Source organism: Pleurodeles waltl, chromosome 2_1, assembly GCF_031143425.1.
Source record: "Pleurodeles waltl isolate 20211129_DDA chromosome 2_1, aPleWal1.hap1.20221129, whole genome shotgun sequence".
Taxonomy (NCBI): domain Eukaryota; kingdom Metazoa; phylum Chordata; class Amphibia; order Caudata; family Salamandridae; genus Pleurodeles; species Pleurodeles waltl.
Genome location: NC_090438.1, coordinates 482,834,812 through 482,850,723, shown reverse-complemented (window position 1 = coordinate 482,850,723; position 15,912 = coordinate 482,834,812). Strand labels below are relative to the sequence as shown.

At 44.9% G+C, this 15,912-nt stretch overlaps 1 protein-coding gene across 3 annotated transcripts in view; it reads right to left on the bottom strand.

The window, feature by feature from the left end:
• LOC138265713 (mitochondrial fission factor-like) overlaps positions 1–15,912 on the bottom strand; it is a 248,650-nt gene that overhangs the window by 137,211 nt on the left and 95,527 nt on the right. For all 3 annotated transcript variants that reach the window (XM_069213669.1, XM_069213679.1, XM_069213689.1), the window contains one exon: positions 7,950–8,026. In XM_069213669.1, the coding sequence (XP_069069770.1) occupies positions 7,950–8,026 (77 nt within the window). The remainder of the gene's footprint in view (positions 1–7,949; positions 8,027–15,912) is intronic.

Genomic DNA, 15,912 nt, shown 5'->3' with positions numbered 1-15,912 from the left:
GGCAAAAGGAATTCAAATTCCTATTGCCTGTAGCCTTTCCGTCGGCGATGGGACCGCCACCATGAGTCTAGCGGTCAGAAGACTGCCAGACTCGTAATGAGGGCCATAGTGTAGCTAGTTGTGATGGTTGTTTAGTATGAAATGTGAAGGGTAACTTAATTACCCATAGAAAACGTACTTGTCAAACTGCTAAAAAAAGATAATTTTTCTATTTGGCACTTCTTCAGCTATTCAAAACTTGGCGATCTGAAACAGAGTTACTTGGGTAATTTGACTGCTATGAAGACCCTTTCAATGCTGTGAAAGACACTATTCAGTGTGCAATATTTCCAAGCTATATGAAAATGTTAAATGAAGAAATCGAACAAGAAGAAACAATTGCTACTGAGATTGCAAAGGAAAGTTCACAAAGCAGCCAAAGTTCTGCACCTCTTAGTCAAGATCCTTTTGGAAAGCCAGTAATAGAAAGTAAAGCTGCCATAACAGTGAATGACGTGGAGACAGCAATGCCAAAAGTAAGAGAAGAACATGTTATGTGGGAAGATTAAGTAGACCAACTCAATAGTTAGCAGAAAGAAATATATATGGAAGTCAAAGAAAAAATAGACCATGGATTACTGCATGAAAGCAATCAATGTAAGTGTTCCAGTTTTAAACCAATTCTTTTATATGTCAATGGACAAGCAGGTACTGGAAAAAGCTTTCTAATACAAGATCTAACTACATAGCTACTGAAAACTACAGACTACATTTTATTGTGTGTAGTAACAGCTCATACTGGATGAGCAGCACACAATAGCAAAGGAATTACCGTGCATTGTCTACTAATGGTCCCTGTAAAAGACAACATTAAATCTGAATACCAAACATCATCTGGTGAAGCTTGCAGTGAAGTTTCCAGAGTTTTGAAGAAACTAAAGCTTTTATATTGATGGGGTGAGCAATGTGTCAAACTTAATGCTTGCCTTTGTGCATTTGAGAATGCAACAGATATTAAAAACTGACTATGATGTGCTCTTTGGAGGAAAGCATGTGATTGTTTTTGGTGATTTGCTACAACTTACCCCTGTAAAAGAACAACCTATATTTGAGACTCTTATCACATGAAGAAACTCATAGTTCTTTAGGAAGCATTGGAAATGTAAATATTTGGGTACATTTTCAATACAAGGAACTGATTACAAACATGCATGAAGCATCCGATAAGGAATATGGAAGTATTTGAAAGGATATTAGAGTTGGAATACTGTCAAAAGAAGAAAAGCGTTACCTGGAAAAGCAACAAGAACGCATGTCCTTAAAAAAAGTGCAGCTAGCTAATGTTTGAAGTTATTCAACAAAAAAAGTAAATTCTGTGATTAATGCTTAGCATTTAAGAGTGCACACATTTTAATGAACAATTACTACAATGACAGATTGAGCAAATATTAGAGTTGATATCAATTGATGAAATGGAAGACCATATAACAATATTATATTAAATGATAAACTACGGTTAAAATTGGATTATTTGGAAAAATCTGTTTCCAAAACTGCAGGATTTGACAAGTGTTTGCATGTTTGTAAGAACTGCAGAGTAATTTTGCTGCATAATTTAAATGTTGAAGAAGGATTAGTTAATGGAGCTATTGGAAAAATAATAGATTTTATATCCAAACAGAAATGAGGTTCAGTATATGGCAATTAAATTTGATGATCTTGAAGATTTAAAATAGATAGGAAGAGCTGTTGCACGTTTCCAACTTGTGAAAGACCTGTATGTACGCAGAAAGCAGTTTCCAATATCTCTAGCATATGGTATAACAATACATATGTATCAAGGTTTAAGTGTAGATGCAGCTTTCATTAACACTGGTAGCACTGTATTTAAGGAAGGTATGTCTCATGTGGCATTATCACGCATAAGCAGTTTGTCCAGTTTGTATATAATAGACTTTGATGACAGTAAAGTAAATGCTGATTCCATTTGTGTACTGAAATACAACCATTTGAGAAACCATTTAGAGCAGTATCCCGTTTACAAAAAGCCTACTAACCTACCGAAATGAAAAACTTTAAAAGGTCTGACTGATGTTCCAGAGAAAAAGAAGTAAAAAAGAAAAGAAAGAAGTATCAGAGAAAAACAAAAGAAGATGCACAAGATTTTTTTAGCTTCCTACTAGGAATTTTAGAAGAAGAGAGGGTACCTATTGATGAACTGTTTGGACTAAGTTACTCATGGCAGCATGACTGTGAAAATTCTTCCTTCTCTCCAACAACAGAAGTAAATTCAGAATGATTTATCTACCTAACTCTACCAGGTTCAAAAACTGTCAGTTTTAAAACGTTGTTTAAAAATGCTTCACAACATAATACATGCATGAAGTGCAACTCAGACCTCCTTTCAAGTTTGAGCATAAGAAAAACTGGGAAGTATATCATTTGATGCTACAACGATGTAAAGCAGGTGGAACTAAATTGAAAAGTCAAATAAAAAAATTTAAAGCAAGGCAAATCTCAATTTCTGGTAAAACATACCTGCAGAGTTATTATTTTCCATGAGGGAGTAATCCTTACATCTGGACATTATACCATTTAAATCAAGGATACAACTGAATGGACAGAGTATAATAAAAATAAGCTTACATTTAAGCAGAGATTACTATATAAATTACCAACGTCTTACCTTCTGTTCCTTGAACCAAAGTTCTAAGGAAGATTACTACTGGAGGAATGGAATAGTAAGTGTATGGGAGTTTTAAAAGTAGAATATAAGACATCATACAGCCTAACAAGGGTGGTGTCTTTCTAAGGGATTTTAAATGTAGAAATATTCTTCATATTGGATAGAATTGGACACATACTACTAAACTGAAAATGAACATTACAGTGGGTGAACTGCAATATACATCTACTGAAGATACACTGATGACATACCATAGTCCTCTTTAATGGATGTGTGGAGTTTCGGACATCATGCGGCCTACCATGGATGATGTTTTCAAACACTTTTTAAACTAGTAGTGTGATTCATACATACTAATTGCATTAAAACCTGTAATATTCTTTATATAATTTGACAACTATCAGTGACAGAGTTTGGTTAATATTGCTAATGAGTACCATACATAGTAATGTTAATTTTGCAATGAACTTGTGTTTTGTTTTTAAAGTCTTTATGACTATTCACCCCCTACACACTTTTCAAGGATGCAAAAGTACAGAACATGAGAACTGTGGATTAAGAAATGTAACATGTTTAAATCATATCTGTAAATTTATATAGTGTTAAATATTTGTCATGTGTTAAAATCTGCTATATTATTTTTTATTACAGATTGAAAACTTTGAATGGATAACTTAATACAATCAAAGTTTTTTATATGTAAAAAGTAGATTGTACCTTAGTAATGTAGGTAAATAAGTGCATCTGTCTGTCAATAACTATTCGCAGCTACAGATAGGTAATTCTAGTAATAGAGGAATATATGAATGTAAATACAGGTGTTTCTATAAATCTATATATACTAAGACACTCACTGATATACCCATGCCAATAGTTATGCATATACTAACAGAGCTAGGTAGACTGTCAGTTGTACAATGACACACCCAGGTACATACTGATGCATACACTAACACATCCAGCTATGGACTTATGTATGACTAACACACCTATGTAGACTGTCCAGCGCACATTGACACACCCAGGCACACTCTTATACATACACTAATACACAAAGGTACACAATGATCCATACACTAACACACCCGGATACACTCTCATGCAGATAGAGAGGCACCCAGGCAGACACTTATGCATATACTAACATAGCCAGGTACACTGTCATTTGTACACTGATACTTCCAGGTGCACACTGATGCATATAATAACACACCCAGCCAGATACTTATGTATACAGTGACACACCGTTGTACACTCCATAGCAAACAGTAAGACACCCAGGGAGGGCCACTCTTTACACATACACAAAAGTACACAATAGCCTACAAACTGACTCACCCAGGTACACTCTGATTCACATAATGATACACTCAGACACACACTTATGCATATACTAAGACACCCAGGTACACTTTAATTCATACAGTGAGATATCCTGGCGCACACTATTGGATACACTGACAAACCCAGATGAACAGCACATCATAAACTTTTAAAGAAAATATATATAATTTTTTTTAACCCCCCTTCCTTCCGGAGTGGGCCAGGTCCAAGTGCGGGGTGGTGACACAATAGTTGTTCATAATGGGGAGAGGGGTGAGTGACTACCCCCACGATATTTTCAGTCCTGGAGAACCCATTCTCCATGACTGACAGGTATTTTTATGGGGAGGGGGAGCGCAGCTCCCCTCTGTAGGCCGTGTTTTTTACCCTTGGGGACTCCATCCTCTGGGGCCTGCTTTATTTGTAAGGGGAGGGGTGCCTGGCCTGTCCTGGCCCACCTCCCTAGTCCATTAATGGTCCTTGGGAGCCCATCCCCCTGGGTTGGCTCACTAGCTATATCCATGGAGACCACCCCGGAACAAAGCACTTTCCCTGCTGGCACCGGCGTAGGTGTGAAACCTATGTTACAGCCAAAGGCTGGGGCATTTTTTAAACCTCCCGCCATGCAGGAGCAGGAGTCTGCTCCCAGGAGGTGGGAGCTTTGAAAATGCTCCTGCAACCTGGGAGCAGACTTTTAATCTGTTTCTTTGCCCGCAGTGATGCAGGCAGGAGAATACATCAAGAAATATCTCCAGGTCAGGGGGGAGCAGCATAAGTAGCTTCTCCCTGTGAGCTGGAGCAATGCCGGCTCCTGCCTGATGCGAGGAGCCTCCTGGGGCCGCAAGGGCACTGAGGCTCCCCCAGCAGCCCCCAACGAGTGCATGTATGGTGGGTGCCTAGTGTAAGCACCAGGTCACCCACCTCTAATTAATGCAGACCCCAGGAGATGGGGTCCATGTGGTTGAAAATGACCTGAGGAGGGAAGTCACTCAGCCCCCCTTCTCTTTATTTTAAGTAATGGCTCTGGGGAAGGGGGTCCCCAGGGCCTAATAAGGCTTGGGGAGGAGGGCCGCCTGCCCCCCTCTCCTTCAATTAAAAAAATAGCCGTGGGTGTGGGGTCCACAGGGCCTAATAAGGCTCTGGATGGGGTGGCACGCGTCCCCCCATCCCCTTAAAAAAAGGCCCTGGGGGATGGGTCCACAGGGCCTAATAAGGCTGAGGGAGGGGGGCCACAGAGACTCCCTTCCTTTTAAAATATATAAGGCCCTGTGGGACGGGGTAACCAGGGCCTAATGAGGCTTATGGAGAGGTGGCCACTTAGCCCCTTCCACTTCAAAATATATATGACCCTAGGGGATGGGGTTCCCAGAGCCATAATAGGCTTGTGGGGCTGTGTGCTCCCACTACATTTTTAATATTTATGTAGGGTTCTGTGGGACGGGGTCCCCAGGGCCAAATTAGGACCAGGAAGAGGGGGGCCACCTGCCCCCCTTCCATTTTAAAATAAAAGATCAACCCAGGGGGATGGGGCCCCAGTGCCTAAAGAGGTTTGACGACCAGTGGTGTGTGGCCCCTCCTCATTAAGAAAACAATGCCCTGGGGGATGGGCTCCCCAAGGTCTAATAAGGTTCCGAGAGGTGGGCCAGGTGGTCTCCTCCCTTTCAAAATATATACAGCCCTAGCAGACGGGGGTCTCCAGGGTCTAATGAGGCTCAGGAAGGGGGGCCCTGTGAATCCCCTCAACTATAGGTAATAGGCCCTGGGGAATAGAGCAGCCAGGGCTTAACAAGCCTTGGGGAGGGGGCACGTGGCACCCCTCCCCTTTAAAATACATCAGGCACAAGGGAGTGGGGTCCCCAGGCCTCATGTAGGCTCAGGGAGGGGGCGCCACACATCCCTCTCCCCTGTGGCCTATCCTATGCTGCCTGGCAAAGCATCAACCCCCTGATGTTGATGACCAAAGGCTATGTGCAGCATGGGGCTGACTGTCTGGTGGGGGGGTTGGCCACAAGGCCTGGCCTACCCACCCTCACCATGTACGGCCGAAGGACCTGGGCAATGTGGGGCTGGATGCCTTTAGGGGGTAGGCCCACTAACCAACCACCCCACTGCCCACCGCTGTGCACAGCCAGAGGCTGTATGCAGCATGTGGTCAAATGCATGTGGGGGGTTGGTCCCAGGCCCTGCGGCCAACCCCCTCTCCTTGCACAACCTAAGGCCCTGCACAGCGTGGAACCTGGCAGTACTGTGACACAAGGCTGACAGCAACTCTTCTCTCAACAAAGTCTGCAACAAATTCAACTAGATACCAGCAGAGATGGTTCTAAATCTCCCTAGTACTCCTTAGTCCATCCAAAGATGTTGTTAATTGAGCTGCCATCCAAATTTTACTTTGCTGCGACACAGTGCGAGATCTTAAAAAGGAGTTCTTTTTTCTTCATTTGAAACACTATTTCAAACTCAGAATGGTATTTGAATCTACAAATGCTTTGCTTTATTTCTTTTACTAAATCATGGTTTATTTTATCCAAAATATCTTCATTTTAGGTACTTCGGCAATCTTGCAGACCAATATATGTCACTACACTTTAGATAACCCAGCATGTTTTCATTCCAGAAATGTAAGGTGTGGCGAGGCTACCCTTAATGCAGGGCGTGGGTCTTGTAAGCTTCTACCACAAGATCTATTTGCAGGAGAGACTGTCGATGATTTTGTATCACAATGTATGTGTGCTGTGGCCTAACACCAATGGGTGTAAAGCCCTGAACCTGTAGATTAAGACTATAGACAGACACTTATACAAACAGACCACATAAACAAAGAGCCACGTACAGCTGCTATGAATAGATAGGATACATAAACACATGCAACCAACAAATGAATACACAAAACATACACAGAAACACACCACATAATGTAGATACAGTCGCACATAGGGCATAGCCAGGCATACAAGCAAACAGGAAAGAATGGATGATAAAATTCATACATGTGGTCTTTACAATACTATGAATTTGACTCGTTTGAAATCTGAAGCTTCCACAGAGTAAAACATATTTTTTAGTTAACATCTTGCTATTGTTTTAAAATCATGAAATAAAATACTTATCAGCGTCTCTAAATAACTATAGGTATGTTACTAATTGAAATAATATCATTTCAAACAGCTGATTTTGTGACTGCCTTTAGAGATAATGACAAGTATAAAATGATTGACTATTGCTTAAAACAAAACAGGCCTCTGGTGGAGACACACTAGAATTACACAACGAACAAGCAGATAATACAGCAATGACAAAGCAAGATATGGCCACTGTGAAAACATATACTCTGTTATCTGCAGCACCAATGAAAAAAGCAAATGATACATAAGAAAGAGGGAATAATAAAAGCCCACATGCCATGAATAATGCTAATGTTCCTTGAAGATATCCAATGAAACAGCTTAAAAACTGCAAAACATCTCCTTAATCCATACTGCAAAGGAAACACAAATCCTATATCTATATCTTTCACTATAAAAGCCCTACAGACCATGAGGTGGAAAGAGGAGATCTCACATTCAGCCCATGCCAGGCTTGAGCCCTTGCTGAAGATAAGCGTACATTGGAGTAGAATGTCTGGATTTTTGATATTCTGATACCCATCTATAGCGACATTTCTGCCCCTCCCCTTTTTGTCCTGTTCTAAGAGCAGTCTGGAAATCAACCAGGCAGCCTACCCTGTCCTCTTTAAAATACTTTTGTCCTGGTGGTGCCTGTCCCATTCCTCCAGTTTGGAAACAGCCCCTGAGGATGTGCGCACTTCTGGTTGGACTGCGTTCTTTCTTTATTAACCTAGCATACTTTTGAATGTCCCTGTCTTTCCAATTGTGCCCCCTCCCAAACTAGTTACAAATTAGTCTTTCATGTAACATGTGCCTAGGTTAGGAAGGTAATCTTGTTCAAACCTGATCCTTACCCATCATGTCCGTGGTTTGAACCTTGTGTGTCAGAAGATGATTTTTCACTGCAATTGTTCAACTCTTGGACTCTTTTCTGAAAAGTCAACAAAAAACAGATACAACACTTATTGACCATATTCCTGAGAACAGTGTATCTACTTCTAATAGACCATTAGAACCTTGTTTTGTTTGCTCTGGTGCAATCACTTGTGATTACATAGCCTATCATGAGTTAATATTTAATTACACAGCACTGAGTACTATGAAGGTCAAGAGCTCTTGAACCTCTTCTGCCAAGAAACTGTTTTTGCGCAGTGAGAGGGAAAATAGTCTTCTTGTGTCAGAAAGTGGGTTATTAATATGGAAAGGGGAGACCCTTACTACCTTAATAAACACACCGTGGTTTGGTCTCAACACACTCCTCAGGAAAACTCTGTTCAACCCCTATGTCACAGAAATGGGGAAACAGGAAAGGAAAGCATGTTTTCTAGATCAGCTTCATAAAAACAGCAGGAAGAAAGAAAGATGGGTTGACAGTCGTACTTCCAGTTCAGAAGATCTGACTCCTGAAGTGATCAGATGTGGGCTTCTGGAGAAGGCAGGACAAAATGAGCCCAAAAGGCACACGCATGCTTAGCACATGCTTGGCAAAAGAGGACCAATGGAGAAGAAGGCAGTGCAAGAGTCAAAATGGGAGAAGATTGATAAATATGCACAGGAGAAGCAGAACAGACCAGTTGTGGAGATGAGGTGGACCATTTAAAAGATGCGTGGAGCATTGGAAAAAGGCATGAGGTAGGGAAGCAGCTAAGGGCAAAGAAGGCAGAATAGCAGACACAAACAAAAGTTGACAATGGTGTCAAAGGAGGGCAGAGTAGAAGACCTAACCCAACAGCTCAACTACATTTTTGAGAAAGCAAGTGGAGGGGAACTTGTGGGCATAGCTTCAGCCACATTTCTTTCAAGAGGTTTTTTGCACCTTGAGGAACACAGGTATCTTTCAAAAAAGGTCATCACATGAGTAAGTTTATGGGTTCAAAGGCACATGGTGAGAAGGCACTAAGCACAAGGATCCAGGATACATGAGTTGACACCAACTACAGTTAAAAGTCCTTGAAACATGTAGGACTGGGAGGGATACACATATAGGTATATGTTTGCATGGGCTATCAAACTCTAATTCCTGATTATGTTTAGATTTTTCAAAGGGTGGAGAAGAAAATATTCAAGGAATACCCAAGCCATATCTTTAAGCAACTGGTCAGTTGAGGAAACAGGAAACATACAAGACTTGATGTGGTTCTTAAATTAGACTATGGTGTAACTGAAAGATTTGTGTTATAAAACAGCATCCCTGCATTGCCTGCAGCATTTTGAAGCCATTGCAAAAGCAACAAGCAGTTCCCCAGTGAAATGTGTGTTAAGCTAAAGTAATACCAACAATTTTAAAGTTAAGCCTGTTTTAAGCATGACAAGAAGTCCCAAGTAGGATAAACTTGATCTTCTGGTCTACCTTTGGTTCCACCTCAATAGGCAAGCCTTAGCACCTTGTTCCGGTCGTCAGGAGTGTTAAACATGGGGTCTTTGGTTGGCAGTCAGGTTACCCCCTGTCCAAGCAAGGACCCTCACTTTAGTCAGGGTAAGTCACACACAATCCAAATTATACTGTGCCCACTCTCTGGTAGCTTGGAACTGAGCAGTCAGGCTTAACTTAGAAGGCAATGTGTAAAGTATTTGTGCAATACATCATACAATAACACAGTATAGCACCGCAAAAATACACCAGTGTTTAGAAAAGTACCAGTTAAATTATCACTTCAGAGAATGATAAAAAGAGTCTTTAAAAAGCAACAAGTGTCTCTTCCAAGCAAAAAGTACCTGGTTTGCGCTCAAATTCTCCACAAGGGACAACAGAGGAGGAGATGCGTGGAAAACAGGGAGGTGTGCGTCGGTTTTTCCGGGTGCACACAGACGATGCGTCAATAATTTTCCACCTTTAAGTAGGTACAGCCTTTACTGTGCATCTCTGGACACATGTGTTTCTGGGTTAGTCCCTTCTTCAGCAGAGAACATATTTGCGGGGTGCTGGGAATGCTGCCATAAATCACCCGGTTTCAGTACCTCTTCCCTGGCCTGCTGGTGCCTGCTCCAGAGCTCGTCAGCCCAATAGCTCAAGGGAGCCTTTAAAGTCACAAACAGTTAGGAGCGCACCTGCCTGACATCCCAGCAATTAATCTGCCCCATTGCATCATGGTAGATGTAGTATCTTCAAAAAACGAACTCCATTAATTTTTAAATATTTCACCTTTAAGGCTGTACCTACTTAAAGGTGAAATATAAAAAAAATTAATGGAGTTCGTTTTTTGAAGATACTACATCTACCATGATGCAATGGGGCAGATTAATTGCTGGGATGTCAGGCAGGTGCGCTCCTAACTGTTTGTGACTTTAAAGGCTCCCTTGAGCTATTGGGCTGACGAGCTCTACAGCAGGCACCAGCAGGCCAGGGAAGAGGTACTGAAACCGGGTGATTTATGGCAGCATTCCCAGCACCCCGCAAATATGTTCTCTGCTGAAGAAGGGACTAACCCAGAAACACATGTGTCCAGAGATGCACAGTAAAGGCTGTACCTACTTAAAGGTGAAATATTAAAAAAATTAATGGAGTTCGTTTTTTGAAGATACTACATCTACCATGATGCAATGGGGCAGATTAATTGCTGGGATGTCAGGCAGGTGCGCTCCTAACTGTTTGTGACTTTAAAGGCTCCCTTGAGCTATTGGGCTGACGAGCTCTGGAGCAGGCACCAGCAGGCCAGGGAAGAGGTACTGAAACCGGGTGATTTATGGCAGCATTCCCAGCACCCCGCAAATATGTTCTCTGCTGAAGAAGGGACTAACCCAGAAACACATGTGTCCAGAGATGCACAGTAAAGGCTGTACCTACTTAAAGGTGAAATATTAAAAAAATTAATGGAGTTCGTTTTTTGAAGATACTACATCTACCATGATGCAATGGGGCAGATTAATTGCTGGGATGTCAGGCAGGTGCGCTCCTAACTGTTTGTGACTTTAAAGGCTCCCTTGAGCTATTGGGCTGACGAGCTCTGGAGCAGGCACCAGCAGGCCAGGGAAGAGGTACTGAAACCGGGTGATTTATGGCAGCATTCCCAGCACCCCGCAAATATGTTCTCTGCTGAAGAAGGGACTAACCCAGAAACACATGTGTCCAGAGATGCACAGTAAAGGCTGTACCTACTTAAAGGTGAAATATTAAAAAAATTAATGGAGTTCGTTTTTTGAAGATACTACATCTACCATGATGCAATGGGGCAGATTAATTGCTGGGATGTCAGGCAGGTGAGCTCCTAACTGTTTGCAACCACATAAGTAGCTCTGTAATCATGTCTCAGACCTGCCACTGCAGTGTCTGTGTGTGCAGTTTTAACTGTAAATTCGAATTGGCAAGTGTACCCACTTGCCATACCTAAACCTTCCCTTTTCTTACACGTCAGACACCCCTAAGGTAGGCCTGAGGTCATCCCAAGGGCAGGGTGCAGTGGGTGGTTAAGGTAGGACATATAGGCCCTCATTACAACATTGGCGGCAAAAGCCGCTTACCGCTGTGCAGAAGACCGCCAACACACCGCCGCGGAATTCCGCCACAGTCATTATGACCCACTGCTCGGAATCCGCCAAAAATTGAGACACCCACACAAGTCCGCCACACCAAAGGTCAGTGATAAACTGGCAAAAACAAAACCTCCACCGTCACGCCAACAGAAATACATCCACACTATCACGACCCACGAATCCATGCAGTGGTTTTTCAACCGCGGTATTCCATTGGCGGTACACACCGCCGTGCTCAAAATACACACACTCTTACAAAACACAGCCACATTGGACAAATCAAAATACACACACCTGATACACATACACACACCACTCCCACACACCCATTACAATATAAAACATACACCCACAAACCCCTACGACCAAAATACCGAAAGAAGGCCAGAGAGAGGCACTACAAATTGCTACCAAGCATCCACAGGCACACAATACCATCACCCACATAACTTCAACGCACCTCACACAACACACCACTAAATATCACCCCACTTATCACTACACACACCACCCTACACATCACCCACACCACCCCATGGCACGGCAAAGACACCCCAGGTTCTATGAGGAGGAGCTCAGGGTCATGGTGGAGGAAATCGTCCGGGTAGAGCCACAGCTATTCGGATCACAAGTGCAGCACACCTCCATAGCTAGGAAGATGGAGCTATGGCGAAGAATAATGGACAGGGTCAACGCAGTGGGACAGCACCCAAGAAATAGGGATGACATCAGGAAGAGGTGGAACGACCTACGGGGGAAGGTGCGTTCCGTGGTATCAAGACACCACCTTGCAGTTCGGCGGACTGGCAGCGGACCCCCACCTCCTCCCCCAAAACTAACAACATGGGAGGAGCAGGTCTTGGCGATTCTGCATCCTGAGGGCCTCGCAGGAGTAGATGGAGGAATGGACTCTAGTAAGTCAAATCTTAACTATTACATCCCCCTCCCTACCTGCATGCTTTCACAAACCCCCACCCACCACCCCCATCACTCCAACTCCTCACAAATATCCCAATATCACAAACCACACATCCCAACACCAAGCCCTGCATGCAACAACAAAGCATGGTCACCCATCACCAAAGCATGGCCACTGCACATACCCATACACCCCTCTAAACCACCATCACACAAGGTCCCACACAGGAATGCAAGCACTGGGGTACACGGTCACCCACAAATTGCACACCATGGCACACACAGATGCAATAAACATCCTTTTATACCCCTGCAGGACCCCTACCCAACGTCACCGGACAGGAGGGTCCACACATGTCCACACCACCAACAGAAGAGGCCCACAGTGATGACAGCAGTTCTGTCCAACTGGATCTAGATGACCAGCCCAGCCCATCTGGGACCTCGGGACAGTCGGTTCCCCTGACACAGTCACAGGCCACCACAGAGCTTCCCCCCTCTGGAAACACCACCACAGCACCCACCCAGCGGGCCCATACCTCTGTCCCCAGGACACGCCAATCAGCAGTGTGTCCACCACTACAGGGAACCGAGACTAACCCACCACCCCAACAACAACAGGGACCTGGGGGCAGTGGCAGTGGGCACACGGTCCAGGGGACAGAGGCCCAGGAACACAGGGGAACTGGGAGGGCTGCTGTGCGACAGGGGGAGGACAGGCCCAGGGAACCCACTCTCCACGAGGCCCTCTTCAACATCATGGGAGCATATCACCATTCCCAGGAGACGATGGCAACGGTACTGGGCAAGTTTCAGGAGACCCAGCGGCTGCAGGAGGAACAGTATTTGGGCTTCAGGGAGGAACTCAGATCCATCAATACCACCCTGGGCACCATTGTAGGGGTGCTGAAAGAAGTCCTCAACACCAGGAGGGACACTGTGGCACAACAAGGGGCCCCTGACACTAGCCTGGACGATGAACTGCCCACCACCTCCGCTGGCTCTAGTGGACAGGAGGCACCGCCACAGGACCACCACGCCAGCACCCCACCCCCTGCAGGGGGAGAACCACCCCACAAATGGTCCCTGAGATCCAGGACAAAGACAGAAAAACAATGCCAAGACCCCGCCAAGAAATGAGACCGCCCTGAATGTCATCCTTTTGTCCCACCTTATCACCTTGTCCATCCTCAAACTGCCCCAGCTCCACTTCCTATTCCCATTTGGGCAATGCACCTGTGAGACTAATAGACTGGACTCTGCCATGGAAATTCCTCCACCATCACCCGTCACCATTTTACAGCACGCACCCTCCAATATTGAGCACTTAAATAAACAGCCTTAAAGCACAAAATAATCTGGAGCCTGTCTGTGATTTCGAAATAGTGTATTAGCAATTACAGTGTCAAAATACTCTTTCAATTATAATGTCAACATACCTATGTCACACAGCTCTAGTCCATGAGGAAACAAAGCAGATGTCACACAGTGGGACCCACATCTGTGAAATCGTAAGGGAAAGTGACAACTCAGTGACCATACACTGGGTGAAAACGACAGACAGTAGAGAGGTAGTAGTGTTAAAGTACATGTAGTAGGCAGGTTTGTATTCTTACCTGTGCCTCACTAGAAGTATTGCAGGATCACAGAGTTCCTGTTGTCGATGTCCTCTTCTTCTGCTTCCTCGTCTTCACTGTCCACAGGCTCCGCAGCTGCCACAACACCTCCATCTGGACCATCCTCCTGCAGAAAAGGCACCTGTCGTCGCAAAGCTAAGTTGTGAAGCATACAGCAGGCCACGATGATCTGGCACACCTTCTTTGGACGAGTAGAATAGGGATCCACCTGTCATATGGAGGCACCTGAACCTGGCCTTCAGGAGGCCGAAGATCCGCTCTATAATCCTCTGAGTTCGCCCATGGGCCTCATTGTAGCGTTCCTCTGCCCTTGTCCTGGGATTCCTCACTGGGGTCAGTAGCCATGACAGGTTGGGGTAACCAGAGTCACCTGCAAATGGCGAGGGACAACTGTTAGACACACACTAAGCTGTAGGGATATCCCCAGACAACCATCCCCACTGACTTGCTTCCAGGTGCTCACCTAATAGCCACACACGGTGCCTCTGGAGTTGCCTCATCACACAAGGGATGCTGCTATTCCACAAAATGTAAGCGTCATGCACTGAGCCAGGGAATTTGGCATTCACATGGGAGATGTACTGGTCTGCCAAACACACCATCTGCACATTCATCAAATGATAACTCTTCTGGTTTCTGTACACCTGTTCACTCCTGCGGGGGGTACCAAAGCCACATGTGTCCCATCAATGGCACCTATGATGTTGGGGATATGTCCCAGGGCATAGAAATCACCTTTCACTGTAGGCAAATCCTCCACCTGAGGGAAAACGATGTAGCTCCGCATGTGTTTCAGCAGGGCAGACAACACTCTGGACAACACGTTGGAAAACATAGGCTGGGACATCCCTGATGCTATGGCCACTGTTGTTTGAAATGACCCACTTGCAAGGAAATGGAGTACTGACAGCATCTGCACTAGAGGGGGGATTCCTGTCGGATGGCAGATAGCTGACATCAGGTCTGGCTCCAACTGGGCACACAGTTCCAGGATTGTGGCACGATCAAGCCTGTAGGTGATGATCACATGTCTTTCCTCCATTGTCGACAGGTCCACCAGCGGTCTGTACACCGGAGGATGCCGCCATCTCCTCACATGTCCCAGCGGACGGTGCCTATGGAGGAGAACAGCGAGCATAGAATCAACCAACTCAGAGGTACGTACCCACCGCTTACACAGAACACGATTCATAATCCGAAATTTGCATGTATGAGTGTTGAGGCAAGGCCTAGGTATGTGTGACGCAGTTAAAAATTAAGCCATATGGGCCCCTGAAATGGCGGCTGCCTGACCTGTAAAGTGGGACAATGGGATATGAGGTAACTGCGCTGGCGTTGTACACCATCGCGGTAGGCGGTCGAAGACCGCGGCGCAATTCTGCATTGGTTAACATTGGACCCTATGGGTCCCAGGAGCCAATGACGATGTACGCCGGCGGTGACGGTACGCACAGCTGCGGACGTGACCGCCATTTTCTCTCTGTTCAATCACTCGATACCTGATCTTCGACAGGAGAGGACCTACACTGCAAGTGCTGCTGTGACCTCAGTCTGGAAGAGACAATGGCTCGTGCATCTGGGGAAAGGGCCCCTGCCTTCACCACGGAGGAGTTGGAGAACCTCGTGGATGGGGTCCTCCCCAGTACACGCTACTCTACGGTCCTCCAGACAAACGGGTAAGTACACTGGGAGCATGCTGTATGGGCTATGCCTGTGTGGAGTGGGGTGGATGAAAGATGGGGGGGGAGATTGAGGCGTGCATGAAACGACGGTGACTGCATGTGCCACATGG